Source organism: Pan troglodytes, chromosome 21, assembly GCF_028858775.2.
Source record: "Pan troglodytes isolate AG18354 chromosome 21, NHGRI_mPanTro3-v2.0_pri, whole genome shotgun sequence".
Lineage (NCBI taxonomy): Eukaryota > Metazoa > Chordata > Mammalia > Primates > Hominidae > Pan > Pan troglodytes.
Window position 1 is genome coordinate 59775932 of NC_072419.2, and position 19166 is coordinate 59795097.

A 19166-nucleotide genomic window follows, 5' to 3' on the forward strand; every position below is an offset into this window, starting at 1 on the left:
GCAGCCATAAAAATGGATGAGTTCATGTCCTTTGTAGGGACATGGATGAAATTGGAAGTCATCATTCTCAGTAAACTATCGCAAGAACAAAAAACCAAACACCGCATATTCTCACTCATAGGTGGGAATTGAACAATGAAATCACATGGACACAGGAAGGGGAATATCACACTTTGGGGTCTTTTGTGGGGAGGGGGGAGGGATAGCATTGGGAGATATACCTAATGCTAGATGACGAGTTGGTGGGTGCAGCGCACCAGCATGGCATATGTATACATGTGTAACTAACCTGCACAATGTGCACATGTACCCTAAAACTTTAATAAAAAATAAATAATAAAATAAAAATAAATAAATAAATAAATTTAGTTATCAGATTAAAAAAAAAGAAAGAGCTTGTGGGGAGCAGAGGTCCTCCGCCTTTGCAGACTCACTGTTGACATTTTAGGACAAGCATTTTATAACTTCCTTTTACTATCCTGAAATAAAATTTCTAGATCAGGTGGCCAGCCTACACACAAACCGCAAAAAGAAATCATCTAATAAAAAAGAAAGGGGCCTGGCACAGTGACTTACACCTATAATCCCAGCACTTTAGGAGGCCCAGGTGGGTGGATCACTTCGGATCAGGGATTCCAGACCAGTCTGGTCAACATGGTGAAACCCCATCTCTACTAAAAATACAAAAATTAGCCGGGCGTGGTGGCGCATGCCTGTAATCCCAGCTACTCAGTAGGCTGAGGCAGGAGAATCACTTGAACCCAGGAGGCGGAGGTTGCAGTGAGCCAAGATTGCGCCACTGCACTCCAGCCTGGGCAACAGGGCAAGACTCTGTCTCAATTTAAAAAAAAAAAAAAAAAAAAGGAGAAAATTGAGACATGAAAATGCACCAGAACAGGGCTTCTCAAACTCGAGCATGTACAAAAATCGCCCAAACATCCTATTAAAATGCAGGTTCCAAATCAGCAGCTTGGGGTGGGCCCTGTATTCTGCATTTCTGACAAGCTCTAGGTGATCCCAGTACTGCTGTTATATGGACCACCCTCAGAGTAACAACATCCTAGAAGATGTAATGAGGCAGTCAGATGTGCGCCATAGGCAGACTCACCATGAACATGTCAGTGGTAAACGCAGAGCAATATGGGTAGATTGAATGGGGGTCTTGAGGATCATGAACAGTAATACAAAGGTGACTTGATTTTCTAAAATGGCAAATAACTCTCATTAAATTCCAAATAAAGCAAACTACAGGTTCTCTTTGTCAGATAAGCTTTATTTCTGGAAATTACAGTGTATGTTAAACTGTGCAGAAAAGACTTTGTGTTTATATGTAAAACAGAGTTAAGTTCTAGCCTCAGGTAATTATAAAAAGGTTTTGAACCAAAGACAATTTTGTCCTCCACCCCCAATGGGCATTTGACAGTGTCTAGACACAACTTCAGTTGTCACAACTCAGGGGTAAAGCAGATGCTGCTGGCATCTAGTGGGTAGAAGCCAGGGATGCGGCTGAATATCTACAATGCATAGACGGGCGGCCCCCACCAAAAGGAAGTATCTATCTGGCTGAAAATATTAACAGTGCCAAGTTAGAGAAAAACTGGCTTGCAGAGATATTTTCAAAAGTGGTACAGACTGAGAGCAATGGCTCACACCTATAATCCCAATACTTTGGGAGGACGAGGCGGGAGGCTCACTTGAGCCCAGGAGTTGAAGACCAGCATGGACAACATAACCCAGAGTTTTTTTTGTTTTTTTTGTTTTTTTGAGACGGAGTTTCACTCTTGTTGCCCAGGCTAGAGTGCAACGATGCGATCTCGACTCACTGTAACCTCCACCTGCTGGGTTCAAATGATTCTCCTGCCCCAGCCTCCTGAGTAGCTGGGATTACAGGTGCCTGCCACCACCACCAGCTAATTTTTGTATTTTTAATAGAGACTGGGTTTCTCCATGTTGGCCAGGCTGGTCTTGAACTCCTGACCTCAGGTGATCCACCTGCCTCAGGCTCCCAAAGTGCTGGGATTACAAGCGTGAGCCACCGTGCCCAGCCAACCCAGGTGTTTTTGTAGAGACTCCATCTCTACAAAAAAATTTAAAAATTAGCCTACTGTGGTGGCATGCGCCTGTAGTACCAGCTACTCAGGCAGCTGAATCAGGAGGTTCACTTGAGCCCAGGAGATCAAGGCTACAGTGAACTATGATCGTGCCACTGCACTCCAGCCTGAATGACAGAGCAAGACCCTACCTTCTAAAAAAAAAAAAAAATGAAAAAAATAAAAAATGGGTGCAGGATGATGGACAACAGCACCTTGTGTGAAACTGTCTCACACATTGCAAGGAGCCTCACGTTCCCAGCCCCTAACCACTAAATGCCAGCAGTGCCCCCTTTTAGCAACCATAAGACATGCCCTAAAAATGGGAGTGTTGCATAAGAACAACAGCAGAGAGTGAAGAGAGAAGGGGGTAGGCAGGAGGAAGGCAAGAAGAGTAGGAGCCAGCCAAAATGCTGTGCCAGGGGATGAGAAAGGCTGGCATGGCCAAATTAAAGCATATGTCATTCTACGCATCTGTTGGTGGCTCTGTAATTAATACAAAAATAATTACATCTCTTCGCCTGGCTCTCCCTCACAAACTACTTAATGAACACTGCCAAGAACTTTTTAGATACGTAATTAAATTTTTTATTTATTTCCATTTTATTTTTATAGTAGTAGCTCAATATATTAGAAAAAAAAATGCAGCAGCAAAGCCCAGCCTCAACTACCATTTGAGAGGCAACTAACAGTCTCCACTTCCTTTTTTTCTCAATCTGTTCTATGCAATTCATTCTGAACAGCGGGAAATACTAACAACAGTTCTCTTATTCCCCTTCCCTTCATTTTTCAGGTTTAATTATCTGCCAGGATCTCCTCTTTAGGCACAGAGAGAAACGAGGTTTTTACTTTTCTTTTAATATAAGAAATAATTTGGCTAGGCACAGTGCCTCATGCCTGTAATCCCAACACTTTGGGAGGTCAAGGCAATAGGATTGCTTGAGTTCAGGAGTTCAAGACTCTGGGCAACGTGGCGAAACACTGTCTCTACAAAAAATACAAAAAAATTAGCCAGATGTGCTGGTGCACACCTGTGGTCCCAGCTTTTCAGGAGGCTGAGGTGGGAGCATCACCTGAGCCCAGGAGGCAGAGGTTGCAGTGAACCAAGATCATGCCACTATACTCAAACCACTCTGGGTGACAGAGTGAGACCCTGTCTCAAAAAAAATAGAAAAAAAAAGAATTTTAAAAAAATAATAATGTGTTGTCCCAAAGTGGTCCAAGATTTGGATCTTCTCTTTACCCTTCTTCAAGTATAGGAACACTGACCTTTCCAAAAGCCCCCACCACTTCCATCAGTCATGGTGGGATCCAGGAGACTTCTCCCATAGAAATACTCCCATAGCTAAGTTTCATAAAAGACATAGGTATCATTTTTTATGGCTGCATAATATTCCATGGTGTATATGTGCCACATTTTCTTAATCCAGTCTATCATTGTTGGACATTTGGGTTGGTTCCAAGTCTTTGCTATTGTGAATAATGCCGCAATAAACATACGTGTGCATGTGTCTTTATAGCAGCATGATTTATAGTCATTTGGGTATATACCCAGTAATGGGATGGTTGGGTCAAATGGTATTTCTAGTTCTAGATCCCTGAGGAATGGCCACACTGACTTCCACAATGGTTGAACTAGTTTACAGTCCCACCAACAGTGTAAAAGTGTTCCTATTTCTCCACATCCTCTCCAGCACCTGTTGTTTCCTGACTTTTTAATGATTGCCATTCTAACTGGTGTGAGATGATATCTCATAGTGGTTTTGATTTGCATTTCTCTGATGGCCAGTGATGATGAGCATTTTTTCAAAAATGATGAGTTCATGTCCTTTGTAGGGACATGGATGAAACTGGAAACCATCATTCTCAGTAAACTATCGCAAGAACAAAAAACCAAACACCGCATATTCTCACTCATAGGTGGGAATTGAACAATGAGATCACATGGACACAGGAAGGGGAATATCACACTCTGGGGACTGTGGTGGGGAGGGGTGAGGGGGGAGGGATAGCACTGGGAGATATACCTAATGCTAGATGACGAGTTAGTGGGTGCAGCGCACCAGCATGGCACATGTATACATATGTAACTAACCTGCACAATGTGCACATGTACCCTAAAACTTAAAGTATAATAAAAAAAAAAAAAAGACATAGGTATCTGAAATTTAAAAGTAACTATACTCAGATAATGGCCGGGTGCAGTGGCTTACGCCTGTAATCCCAGCACTTCAGGAGGCCGAGGTGGGTGGATCTCCTGAGGTCGGGAGATCGAGACCAGCCTGACCAACATGGAGAAAGCTTCATCTCTACTAAAAATACAAAATTAGCCAGGCATGGTGGCGCATGCCTGTAATCCCAGCTACTCGGGAGGCTGAGGCAGGAGAATTGCTTGAATCCGGGAGGTAGAAGTTGCAGTGAGTCGAGATATCGCGCCATTGCACTGCAGCCTGGGCAACAAGAGCGAAACTCCATCTCATAAAAAAAAAAAAAAAGTAACTATACTCAGATATTCTTGGGAAAACGCCTCTAAATCACTAATAATGTCAATGTTCAGCACTTGAAAACATTACCAAATTATTACAAGCCGTATAAGAAGCAGTGGTTGAAGAGACAAGAATGACCACAGGCTCAACATCTTTACATCTCTTAACCCTCTGTTCCTAGGTTGAAAGTGTAGAAATTATGATCTCCTGAACTGCAGCATTGTGAAGTTGACACAAGGTGAAGCAATGTCACATTGTCACCACAACAGGATCCTTTCATGCTGAGATCCAAAAAAGCCAGATAACCTGAGTCAAGAATCACAGAAAGTCAATAACAAAATCAGGACTGAGGTCTTGAGAACTGGAAAACTTCCTTGGTTTTCGCACAGGAATCTGTCATTTGTGCTTATTTCACATTGCATGCCTGTATCAAAACATCTCATGTACACCATAACTATATACACCTACTATGTACACACAAAAATTAAAAATAGGGCTGCACATGGTGGCTCACGCCTGTAATCCCAGCACTTTGGGAGGCCAAGGCAGGGAGAATGGCTTGAGCCCAGGAGTTCAAGACCAGCCTGGGCAACGTGGCGAAACCCTGTCTCTACAAAAAATACAAAAAAATTAGCCAGGTGTGCAGGTCCCAGTTTTTCAGGAGGCTGAGGTGGGAAGATCACCTGAGCCCAGGAGGCAGAGGTTGCAGGGAGCCAAGATAAAGCCACTATACTCAAGCCTGGGCAACAGAGTGAGACTCTGTCTCAAAAAAAACAGGAAAAGAAAAAGAAATAATTTTTAAAAAATAATAATGTGTTTTCCCAAAGTGGTCCAAGATTCAGATCTTCTCTTTACCCTTCTTCAAGTGTAGGAACACTGACCTTACCAAAAGCCCACCAGTTCCATCAGTCATGGTGGGATCCAGGAGACTTCTCCAATAGAAATACTCCCATAGCTAAGTTTTATAAAAGACATAGTTATCTGAAATTTTAAAATAACTATACTCAGATGATGGCCAGGTGCAGTGGCTCACGCCTGTAATCTCAGCACTTTGGGAGGCCAAGGCGGGGAGAATGGCTTGAGCCCAGGAGTTCAAGACCAGCCTGGGCAACATGGCAAAACCCTGTCTGTACAAAAAATACAAAAGAATAAACCAGGTGTGCTAATGCACACTTGTCCCAGCTTTTCAGGAGGCTGAGGTGGGAGGATCCCCTGAGCCCAGGAGGCTCTACAAAATACAAAACTTAGCCGGGCATGGTGGCGCACCTGTAGTCCCAGCTACTCAGGAGGCTAACGTGGGAGGATGGATTGAGCCCAGGAGATGGAGGCTGCAGTCAGCTGTGATTGCACCACTGCACTCTAGCGTGGGTGACAGAACAAAACCCTGTCCCCCACCTCCCCCATCCCCAAACAAAACAAAACAAATTTTTAATTAAAAAATTAAAAAACAAAAAGGATCTGTCATGAAGGTATTTTTCAGCAAACAACACTCAGGTATATTTGTGAATCTTAAATAGGGAAGAAAAGAGTTATCAAATAAACCTGGCAAGTACTGAGTTAAGTAAAGACACACTATGTTTGGTTTGATTTTAATTGCAGGACTTCTCAGAGTCTTTAATATGTTAATGTGTGTTGTGAATTTCCAAGACAGGAACTATAATAAAATCATTATTTTCTTTCTCCTTACTTTCATTCCCAGGACAAACTTTGCCCTAAGAGAAACCCAGTTAGAAAAGTCTGGGTGTTGATTTAATGTGGAGCCACTTCAAGGAAGTGATAATAAAACAAAGTTCCATGAAATTGATATCACATTAATATCATGGTCAAAGAGGAGAAAATGACAGCCTGCAGTAGGCCTGGTGTGAAACAGTCCTTCAGCCAGGACTTCACTCTTGTTTCACAGTGTAATGCCATTGCAGTTTCCAAAAGTCCACCAATTTGTGGTCTCCACTTTTCCTTTGACCCATCTCTCTTCTTCCAACCACATGATCATCCTCCTTTAAGCTTCTAGACCTGCCAGAGGATCTCAACCAACTCAAGACAAAGATTGCCAGGGACCCTTTTTCTCTCAAGTGCACATCTAATGTCAAAGGCAAATGGTTCTCTCCACTGATGGTGATCAAGGCATTCACCTGTAATCTAGGTAGGGTGGTGCCTGTCATGAGCTTGGAAGCTTCAGAGTAGGAAGGACTAAATTTAAAGCCATCCTCTGCTTTTTATTAGCTGTGAACCCTAGGACAAGTCACTTACTTTTTTTTTTTTTTCTTTTTGAGACAGAGTCTCACTCTGTTGCCCAAGCTGGAATGCAGTGGTGCGATCTTGGCTCACTACAACCTCCGCCTCCCAGGTTCAAGCGATTCTCATGCCTCAGCCTCCTGAGTAGCTGGAATTTCAGAGGTGCACCACCATGCCCAGCTAATTTTTGTGTTTTTAGTAGAGACAGAGTTTCACCATGCTTACTAGGCTGGTCTTGATCTCATAGCCTCATGTGATCCACCCGCCTTTGCCTCCCAAGGTGCTGGGATTACAGGCGTGCACCACCATGCTCGTCCTTTATCTCTCATTTTTAAAATGAGATTGTTTCAAGAGTTAACAGTAATGTGTATAAAGTGACTGGAATTTGGTAGATACATAATAACTGGTTGCTAGTATTCCAGTCATACTATTCCTTACCAAGGAATAGTTTCAAATGTCTGTTATGATTATCTTGTGCATCATTTCTCTACACATATCAAATGTCAGCTGATTTTCAATTTGTCTTTATCCTTCCACTAGAAATTTGGAAGCTTTCCTTTTCTAAAAAGACTAATCATATTTAGGTTCAGTGTTTTTTCTCACGAAAATGAACATTACCACCAAATAACAAGATGTAAACAAGAAACTTCACTCAGATTGGGCTGGAAGGAAATTGCATGCTTTCCACACAGTAATCCAGAGCAAACTTCTTGGAAAGAAAAATCACCCTGTTACTAAGTAGCACTTCTCTACCAAAAACGTTCCTATCTTTTGACAGGAATTCCACACTTAAGAATTTAAGCCTATGAAAATATTCCAGCATACAGAAAAGCTTGAAATGCAAAGATGTTCATCATAGTGTTATGTATTATTGAATAAAAATTGCAAACATTAAATGTCCAATATTACATTATCGTAGTATCATAAACTATTATAATGTATGTGATAGAACTTCTACAGCTGTTTATACTGATGCTTTCCAGTGAAGAAATACCTCCAGACAGGTGCCTCATATAGTCAGCATATATAACTGTGTAAACCTAACGAAATGCATGGGAAGGCCAGACACAGTGGCTCACACCTGTAATCCCAGCACTTTGGGAGGCTGAGGCAGGCAGATCACTTGAGGTCAGGAGTTCAAGACTAGCCTGGCCAACATGGTGAAACCCTGTCTCTACTAAAAATACAAAAATTAGCTGGGCATGGTGATGCATGTCTGTAATCCCAGCTACTCGGGAGGCTGAAGCAGGAGAATTACTTGAACCCAAGAGGCGGAGGTTGTAATGAACCAACATCGTGCCACTACACTCCAGCTTGGGTGACAGAGCAAGGCTCCAGCTCAAAAAAAAAAAAAAAAAAAAAAAAAAAGCATGGGAAAAGAAAAGACTAGAAGGAAATACAGCAGAACGTGAATGAGAGCTTTAAGCCTAGTATGACCATAGGTTAATGGGTTGTTTTGTTTTTGTTTTTCCAAAAAGCTTTATAGTGAAAAAAATCATACATTATGTATATTTATTTCTAATTGCAGTAAAATACACACAACATAAAATTTATCATTTTCACTATTAAGTGCACAGTTGAGTGGCTTTGAGTACATTCAGATTGTTGTACAAACATAACAATATCCATCTACAGAATTTTTCATCTTACAAAAGATGAAACTGAAACTGCTCTGAGTGAACAAGAATTCTTATTTCTTTTCCCACCTCATCCCCAGTCCCTGGCAACCACCATTCCTCTTTCTGTTTCTATGAGTTTGACTACCTCTAGATATGTTATATAGGTATAACCATATAATATATTTCTTTTTGTGACTGGCTTATTTTCACTTAGCATAACATTCTCAGGGTTCATCCATGTTGTAGAATGTGTCAGAATTTCTTCCATTTTTAGGGCTAATATTCCATCGCATGTACATATCACATTTGCTTATCCACTCATCCGTTGGACACTTGGGTTGCTTCTGAGTTTTGGCTGTTGTGAATAATGTTGCTATGAACATGAGTGTTCAAATATCCTTTCCATACATTATATTAAAAATATTTTTTTTCTTAAAGTTGCAACTTTTTGGCCAGTCTAGGTGGCTCAAGCCTGTAATCTCAGCACCTTGAGAGGCTGAGGTGGGAGGATTGCTTGAGCCCAGGAATCTGAGACCAGCCTGGGCAACATAGGCTCTGCAAAATAAAAAATAAACCTAGTCAGGCATGATGGAGTGTGCCTGCGGTTCCAGCCACTCAGGAGGCTGAGGTGGGAGGATCACTTGGGCCTGGCAGGTTGAGGTTGCCGTGAGCCGTGATGACGCCGCTGCACGAGTGTAGTGACAAAGCGAGACTCTGTCTCAAAAGGAAAAGAATAAGAAAATTGCAACTTTCTTTTTAGATACAGAGGGTACATGTGCAGTTTGTTGCATGGGAATATTGCATGATGGTGAGCTGTGGGGTATGGATCTCATCACCCAGGCAGTGAGCATAGTACCTGATAGGCAGTTTTTCAAACCATTTCCTCCTTCCTCCCTCCCCAGCCCCAGGAGACCCTAGTGTCTGTTGTTCCCATGTTTACATCCATCTGTGCTCAGTGTTTAGCTCCCACTTATGAGTGAGAACATACAGTATTTAAATAGTTTTTTCTCAAAGTTGACTCCTCCTTTTCATGTTTCACAGTCTGGTTATATAACTAGGACTCTACTCAGAACATTTGGACAAATAAAGTAGTGGAGGTGGGCAAGGTGATCACCCCGGGGAAAAAAATCACCTGGGCTACACCTCAGAAAATAATGCATCTTTCTGTTGTTCTGATTCCCATTACAGGACGAATGCCTTAGTTTCCACTTTCCAGCCTGGATCCCCTCACACTGAACCCTTCTTCGTTGCACCATCCTGCTTCTGACATTGAACTCACTGAACTCCTCCTGACACCCTGGCTCTGAGAAGACTGCCAAAAAAAAAAAAAAAAAAATCACCCCAGCCATTTCTCTTCATCCTCACTAACAATTTGGTAATGAAGTATTGATTTCCACTTCTCTGCTTATGGGCGGTATTAGATTTTCATTGATAAACTGCAATGGGGCTGTCTCGTCTCCACAGTACCCTTTTCACTGTCACAAGAAAACAAAGTGCCACCGAAGAAAAGTAATGACTGAGAGCATTGATGTACTTATTTTGTCAGTTTGTAACAGGAAAGTGGGGGGGAGTATAAGTCTTCATAGTTTAATGTCCAAGTGGGTTGCACTAGATGTAGACACTTGGAGGCTTACTTTTCATGGTAATGTCCATTTCCTATTTATAACCCCTCTGGGAACGTTTGTCTAAAGGAAATGTTTCTGTTCAGTGTAACAATTACAGTTGCACCTGGATTGCCCAGTCCTGCGCCTGCACTAGGGGACCATTAATCACTGCAAAGTAGAAGAATTATTAAGTTAAACCAGAATTTGAGCCAAGAAAACCCCTGAACAATGTTCATCTTCTGTGAAACTTGTTCAAATAGTTAAGCTTAACCATGTTGCTGCCAAAGACTTTTCCTATGCAGTGGTGGGGCACCTTGATCATCATCATTATCTTGATTGGCTGAAAAAAAAATAGTTTTAAGCACACACCACTGTCTATGAGAACTGCAAATTGGGAGAATAGGTGAAATGCAGAATCTGAGAGAACGTGAGAAGATGAGATCATTACAGGGTGGAAAGTTCTGCAGCAGCCTTTTCTGGTAATCCCTTTCTGCAGAACCTGATGTTTATGGGCTCTAAAACGCAGCTTAGCTTTAGAAGCAACAGAAAGCATGAAATAGGGTGTCCATTTTAAATGTGTTCCTGCAACTTTTTTCATTAAAACTTTGAGGGCCCAATTTTAATTTGTGGAATATTCCCATTAATAATGAGATCTAATTAAGACATCCATTAAAAGCCCGTTAAAGTTAATTTAACGTAAAAATTCCAATAGAACTGTATTAGATTTTCTCCATTAAATTAACGTTATGGATTTTTAACGGATGTCTTAATTACATGTTATTATTAACGGGAATACTGTATTACACAGATTAAAATCAGGTCCTAAGTCAACTTGGAAGAGCTAAGAGCATGTTTTAATATTAAAAGTCTTGCATACCTAGTGCACAGTTTGGAGACGCAAGGATAGATCTGTTTACTCTAGTTGAACATTTTCTATACAATTGAAAGCAACCTATAATAGATAAATCCATCATTGCATTTAAACAATGAATTTCCTTATTCTCAAAGGACAAATACGTCTGGATTATGTGGTAAATTGCTACTCAGCTATGGTGAAATATTTATACTATTCTAGGCACAACACTAGGAACTAGGTGATTCTGAAACAAAAGGAATATTCTCTGTTGTTGCTTTAATTACCAAGGTTATTTTTTTTTTTTAATCTCAACACTGACAAAATGAAACCAAATATCTCTTCCTCACCATTTCTCAAGGAGGCTGCCTGTTGGAATTGTTTTGGAAATTTTGACATGATCCCTAAATTCAACTTTGGGATTAAAAAAAAAAAAAAAAACTTCTTATTTACCTCCTAGGGAAAGTGTTGCCCTTATGCCACATATAATAGCAAATTGCTTTTTTTATGGCATGCATAACCTAGATGGGAAAAAATATGGCGCTTCGGGGAAGGAGGGAAAAACTAAATGAAGTTCCAGGAATGTCATTCTGAAGTAATGAGGCATGGACAGAAAATATACCCCTCACATCATCGGATTGAGATGGCAGTCGAAATAGCTTCATTGAAGTGTCAGCACTCATCCATCAATCAATCACCCACAAGGAAAAATAGCAACAGTACAACGGGGCGGCTTTTATGGGATTTACTCATGGGCATAGGGAATAGCGGCTCAAATGTAGTTCTGACATGAAAAGCAAGGTGCTGATATTATTTTTTATGATGGGAGGATCATAAAGTGAATTGAGAACAGTGAGGTCTGTCTTTGCTTAACCTATTCAACCAGAAATGAATGGAGCTCGACTGGAAAGGAACAGTCTTCGGATGGGTTAAGATCGAAGGGTGGACTGGACTCTACTGAGCACCGTCCTTCAACAAGGAAATTCTATTAAAGGAAAATCAATGCATTAGTATTGGGGTTCTTGAAGCTGTTAAAAATTGTCTGCTCCAATCCAGGGTTATTAGGCCAAAGTTCCATAATTCAGATCTCACTGCAACCATCCAAAAGTGGATTCTCGAGCCCTTGCTCCAATGGGGGGAGGAGATCAATACAATTCCCAATTCCATGGAAATTGTTTCCCTTCTAAGGAAGAAAAAATAAATCATCTGCTTCAACATATAATCGATATGGTTTTGTTAGCGTAATTTCTATGGTGGGTGGGGTGGGAGGTGAGAGACAAAAATATTGATAAATTTGGTAAGACAGGTGAATTGCCGCCTGGCAACCAGGCATGTCACTGCCGAGGGATGGCTGCTAAGGTTCACCTTAGAAAACAAGATCTGGGCTGGCACTGGGGCATACATCAGCACTCAGCATATTCCTAGAGGCCAGGCCTGTCTTCATTCGGCCAGCCCTCTGAGGCTTCTAGAAACTTCTTTCTGGAGGAAAAAAACTAAATAACATAAACTCAGGAGAATGTCTTTATCCACCTTCATACCACTGCTTTCTTTTTGCTGAATAAAACACAGTTCTGATAAGAACTTTAGAATTGGAAAGGAGGCTGACATGCAAATATAATGCAAATTACCCTCAAGTATCGCCATTCTTCCACCACCTCTTGGTACCAGTGAGAGCGAGAGATTGCCTTTTCTTCCCCATCCCTCCTTCCAGCTAAGACCACCAACCAGCTGCAAATTGAGATGTCCATTTAAAAATTTATATGTCAATATTTAAATGTTACATATTTGGCCTTATTTTGTAGTTCAGCAAATCCTCCAAATACACAGCATGTTACAAAGCACTGGTGGCACAGGGCACAACAGGAAATGATATTTATTTAGCAAATTCATTTAACAAATATTATTGGGCACCTGTTACGTGAGACACTGTCCTAGGCACTGTGGGATAACAACAGCAAACACTTCACACAACAGCCTGGCCTTCCTGTGTTTTACAACAGCTCCTAAAGATAGCTGATATCAAGACATTTGAGGGACACAGTTCATGTAGAATCAAAATATTAGTATTTCAGAATAAGGATTTTTTTTCTAAAAAGCATACAGAGAGGAAATAGCTTAAAAATAGGTCAAGACCTAAAAACACAATATAATCACGGAATAAATTGGATAACCCAGACAGTCCCCACAGAATTTCTTTCAGGTCACAGATTTCTTAAAACTCACCCCCAAAATGTGCCTGCTTGGTTGTTTGAATCTTGCATAATTAATGTCACAGGCGCAAGCCGCTGAATTTAGTTGAGATGCAGAAAACAAACAAATGCAATGACATATCTGAGAAGCATTTATGTAACTCTGGTTAAGTGGTGAGGAGGGGTGTGTGAAGACAGTGTGCATGCATGCGTGTGTGTATTCATATATATGTGTATACATATGAATTTCACTGTTATTTTCCAGGGTCTATGGACAATGTGGCAGTAAGAGTCTATGATGTTCTGAAACTTTTCACAGTAAATCCAAAGATTACAGACCTTATAAGGTGCTTGCATTCTGTTGCTTTTCCATCTGTCACTTCTCAGGTTATTTGACTGTGTTCAAACCTTCTTTTCTTTTTCATTGAGTTTCATTTTTTAAGCTTGTTAAATGCTTTTGTTTAAAAAAAAAAAAAACCCAAATGTCATTTTTCACATTATCCTCTCTTCTCTGCAACAAGGATAGTAAGATGTAGATGAATGCAAAAATAATAACAACAATAAGGAAATATATTAAAGCTTTAAAATATGCACATATGTAGTTCTAAAGAGCAATAACGGTAGTATCTATTTCAAACATGCATTAGGCAAAAAAGAAATCAAAACTGAAATTTTCGTGTATTTTTCCCCTTGTAAGATGTTCAAATGCTAACTTCATTTTCTCCTTTCCTCTATGTGGCACTTTCTCAAAATATCTATGAAATACTTTTATACAAAGATTGAGCTGGAGAAAGAGATACAAATTTCCATCCCCCCAGACAGAGAGACACGTTTCCATTGTAGGAAGGCATTAAACATTTTGAAACTTGTGAATCATCTTTAGAATTTCTACTGGGGAATTTTACTTCTTCATCCAAAGTAAAAGCCACTTATCTCCTTTGGTTCCCAGTGACAGATTCAGAGGCATACGCAGATATACAATTTTCAGGCTCTAGTTAATCTTCTTCCAATAGTTACGAACAATGGGCTAACGGGCGTGGGTGTTTCTCCAAAAATTATTCATGCACAAGGCAGCCTAAAGCTTCAGGGAAAACTAGAAATGTGTTATGGATTAGAATAGGACTGTTTTAAAATGCTAGTACCAGGTGGAACGCTATTTCTGCAACAGGACTCTGTCCATTTCCTTTGGAACAATATATTCCAAGTAAAATGGCTCTTCCAAGGCATGACACCTTTACTTGACATCCTTCGGCATACAAATGATTTTACCAATAGCCATGATTATTATTAAGGCCTTTTAAAATACAGGCTGTTTGAAAAAAGACAGATTAAATATTCACAGCCTTTGCATCATGTTTATTTGCTTAAAACAGCTTTTAGAAGTACAAGTAATAACTTTCTGATAAGAAACCCCAGGAGAAACTTTTTGGTAAGAAACCCCAAAAAATTTGAACAAAGGCATTACCAAAAAAAAAAAAAAAATCTAACCACTCCATTCAACTCTTTCAGAAAATAAATTTCAATGTGTTCAATGAATTGTCTTGAACCTGAAACCTGCATTTGGATATCAGTCCCCTGCCAATAGCTAATATTAACAGAATTTGAACAATCATACAATTATGTCTCAAATGTGAAGACTTTGTACAGTAATATTTTCACTTTCTAAATGACCCATATAACATTCAGGAATTATAGATGTGTATGTATATTTTTTAAGTACAGAAAGTTCAGCCAGTCTTCAGAGAAGTAAAAGTGATGTCTATTGTGCATTGAAGTAAATATTACAAACATTCCAGTTTCGCAATACAATACTTGAGCTTTCGAACACCTCAGACACTAGAATGTGTAATGCGAGGCAAAAAAGCTGACATACAAAACAATTCCCATTTTGCTCAGGGTTCCTAAATGTCACAATATCTTGGGTAAAATATACTTTTTGATTTCCTGATGATGTCCTTCTAATCCCTTCTGACTTTGATTCCTAACAGCCAGGCACTGTTGGCATGAATCATTAACTCCCAAACCCCTTTAAAATCAAGAAGCTAGGTGATCATACAGTCTTTTCAATGGCCAACCAGTTCTTGCTCTACAGAGCTTTTACACCTTTTTAGGAAACCTGATATCAAACACATTTATGTTATATATTTGCTCCCTTGCATTAATTCTAGATTTTTTTTTTAATTTCTTTTAGAAAGGGCAGGGGGGAAGTGGGTCAGAGCAAGGTTCAAGAATCACATTCATCCTTGCTCTAAAGGAAAGTGTTTACTTGCCAGCAAAGAAAGGCAAACACATTTTTATATTCAGAAAGCAGACCGGTCATTTTCAAAGAAAAATGACTGCAACCATGCCTGTAGAATGCTTCTGTGCAAGCGCACTAATTTTCTATCACCTGCATGCTGTATATAATACATTTGCCTGTATACTAGGAAGAAAAACCAGGCTGTTTTCCCTGAGTCCAATGCAGCTTGGATGGCTGGGAGCGTAAGCCTTCCGTGCATTTTTATAGTGTACATATTTGTATATACTAACTATATCGCCATGTATGAACACAGATTTTGTTATATTTGCTTGTTTCTGTTTCCTACCAAACTGGCCCACAATGGGGATTCTTTTGTATAGAAAAAATATGCTTGTCATTTTTTCCTGGTCATTCTCTTTCAATAGCTTATGAAAGAATTAGATCTGAGTTTACAAAGAAACTGTAAGAACCAAGTTTGTCTGTCTGCATGAGTCCCGTCCAATTGCTGGATCTAGGGAGGAACCAACGTCCTAATTCAGAGTTTTCCTTTTAAAGGCATGCTTTACCCCCATGGGAAAACTGCACACTCATCCATGTAGAATTATTCTCTTTGTATTTTATCTAATAGTGCCTGAAATTTTTTTTAATGTCTTCTTAGAGGAAGAATTCATAATTGTCAAAATTTGAAACATTAGCTTAATTTTGTTTTTATGACCTCAAGATTCTTCTCCTTATTTATTCGGTTGCTGTTGTAATGGGGCCCCAGGCCATTCCTGACATCGGCGTGTTCTTCTTCTGCATTAAGGATGTTTTTGAAATTACAGAGATTATTGAGCCAACAGGCTGTTTTAATCAAAACCATGTTTCACTTCTTTTTGATGATTATAAGTTGTCCTTGCAATGAAAAAAAAAAAAAACTTTTCTGCTAGGAAGATTATACCACCCTGTGGCCAAACAGATTCATCACAGATAGGCATCTATGCCCATTTCTCTGGGATCTGGAAAATTCTTCCCTTGGCTGACCCCAATTTCTTTTACTCCCCATTATCCTGAATATTAGCTTTCAATGCAGTCACTATTTGAAATTTCCAAAGGCTTTGCCACATTGTCACTGCCCAAAGACAAACAACCACTGGAAATGATGGCTTTCCTGCTTGAAACGAAGGGGGCCAGGTGCAGTGGCTCAAGCCTGTAACCCCTGCACTTTGGGAGGCTGAGGCAGGCGGATCACTTGAGGTCAGGAGTTTCAGACCAACCTGGCCAACATGGCAAAACCTCGTCCCTACTAAAAATACAAAAAACATTAGCAGGGCATGGTGGTGCGTGCCTGTAGTCCCAGCTACTTGGGAGGCTGAGGCAAGAGAATTGCTTGAGCCCGGGAGGCGAAGGTTGCAGTGAGCTGAGATGGTGCCACTGCACTCCAGCCTGGGCAACAGAGCAAGACTGTGTCTCAAAAAAAAAAAAAAAAAGAATGGATTTTCAGAAAAAGTGCTCCCTTTCATGTCCTGTGGTGCCACCATCCTGTCCTCCTTCGTAATCATGAACAATCTGATCTTGATCTCCCACATAACTTAAATCAGGCAAAAAGAAACATTCACAGCGTCCCCTTGCTGAATAAAAATGACTTTGTTTGGAGGCACTTAAGATGTATGCCTGTGTGTGGTGCCGCAGCATTGAAATTATCTGTAGAAGGGGAATTTTTTAAAAAAATACAATTTTATCACTAGAAATAAATTCCGATGGTGGAAACGAAGAAAACCCTTAAATTATATCACAAAAGCCATTATTTTTTGCATCCAAAGAGGTTTTTTTTTTTTTAAGGAAAATCATTCTACTTTGAGAACTGTAATTAAAGCCCTAAATAACAGACACTACTTTGTTGAGCTATTGTGAAAAAAAAACAACACATTCGCCAAGGTTATATGGAGCCCCTGATTTCCATCAAAAAGGTTTCTATAAGTATATTATTTACATTTTTATACATGATAACTCTTTCCTTTGTGTTGAAAAAAAAAAAGTCTCTTTTTTTTCCCCCACTCAGCAGTTATTGGAAATAGACTGTTCCCATCTGAAACCTTATCGTAATTTGCATCAGGAAACCCAACTGCTGACATTGAGGACCTGGGTGTGTTCAATTATGATTTTGCTGGAGGCTGTCCCTCATTTTAATGCTGCAGCTATTGAACCACCTTCCTGAAACCTAGCTGATACGGAATAGCAGAGACATGCCTCTCAACACCATTAGCTTTGCAAATGGCTTCATTTCAGTCAACGTCGACTTCTGCTTTGGCCAATTGAAAAATGAAAATTAAAGGAGAGAAGAAAAAAAACACAGATGCACTTAAAACATGAAAAGAATTATTTATATGATAAAAATATATTTAGATTTTCAAAGCACAAGACTGAATAGAAGTGCTCTTTTTATGCTTTCTGGAGATGTTACTGTTAAATGTCTTTCTACATCAGGCTTAATAAATCTGTAATGACATTTGATGGATTGATTTCTGCCTATGTGTGTTTTTTAAAGATGGCAAGAGAGGAAAAAGGCAAGAGAGGGGGGATGAGGGCGGGAAAGAACAGCACCGACCCCCGGGGAGGCCAAGCGAGGACGTTATTGGTAGGCCTCTCTGTGGTTGGGACCCGCTGACCCACTTCCAGAATCTCCCCTCATCTCCGTCAGATTTCCTTTTTTTTTTTTTTTTTAACAAATGCCAGCACCCCTTGTTTGGTTGCTGGGCTGCCTCTGACTGCTCTTATCTCTGGTCTGCTTATGCCTGAGTAATTTATGATGTAATCTCAACAGAGGCAGTGGGCGGCTGTGTCACAAATTCAAGGAAGCAAGGCAGAGAGCAGCCGTGATTGAGACGGCCCGACCTTCTCCACCTCAAAGCGATGGCCCTGCTTGCCACTCAGTTTCCCTGTGTACTCCCCTCCACTTCCTTTAACGTCCTGGGAGAATTGGACCATGTTTCATATACAAGCTGCCCAAGCAGATGCTGATGCCCCAGCAAAAATGATTTGTTGTCTGTGCACAGCTAGCTCTCGGCTCCTGTGTCTTGTGGTTGCATGAGCCCCATACTCATTAAATTATGATGGCTACCGTATCACCTGTTAGCTCCACATCATTGCCATGGCTTCATGTCTAGGACATAAAATAGGAGCAGCCAGGCTAGAGAGAGCAAGTCAGCTGCGGAATGAGGGAGGTAGCCATGGCGAAGTGTTGGGATAAGCACCTTGGACCCAGTCAAAGAGTTCTTGGTCATCATTTACTTAGTGAACACTGACTGAGCACCTACTATGTGGCAGGTCTGAGGATGACACAGATAAATGAAGGCAGTGATGGTTATGAGAACAGGATTGAGAGCCAAACTGTGTTAAGGTCCAGGTCCTGTCATGTTTTATCTGTGTGATCTAAGGCAAGATCACAGAAAGAAAAGAACACAAAGCTGCCAGGCATGGTGGCTCACACCTGTAGTCCCAGCACTTTGGGAGGCCGAGGCGGGCAGATCACTAGGTCAGGAGATCGAGACCATCCTGGCTAGCATGGTGAAACTCCGTCTCTACTAAAAATACAAAAAATTAGCCGGGCGTGGTGGCGGGCACCTGTGGTCCCAGCTACTCAGGAGGCTGAGGCAGGAGAATGGCATGAACCTGGGAGGCGGAGCTTGCAGTGAGCAGAGATAGCGCCACTGCACTCCAGCCTGGATGACAGAGTGAGACTCTGTCTCAAAAAGAAAAGAACACAAAGCAAGGATGATAATGAGGGCTGTGGAAGCTCAGAGGTGGCCCCCAGCCAACCTGAGAAGTCACAGAAGGATGAAGGCAAAACCTGTGCCATCACTGAAGTAATT

General features: G+C 40.7%; 1 protein-coding gene across 2 annotated transcripts in view; it reads left to right on the forward strand.

Moving 5' to 3' along the window:
• Positions 1-17816, forward strand: part of TSHZ2 (teashirt zinc finger homeobox 2) — a 533153-nt gene extending 515337 nt beyond the window's left edge. The window contains exon 3 of one of the 2 annotated variants that reach the window (XM_016938148.4): positions 9619-12113. In XM_016938148.4, the coding sequence (XP_016793637.1) occupies positions 9619-9620 (2 nt within the window). In that variant the 3' untranslated portion in view covers positions 9621-12113. Of the gene's footprint in view, positions 1-9618 lie in introns of both variants that reach the window. The other variant, XM_054674295.2, reaches the window with a different exon arrangement.
• The last annotated feature ends 1350 nt before the right edge of the window (positions 17817-19166 follow it).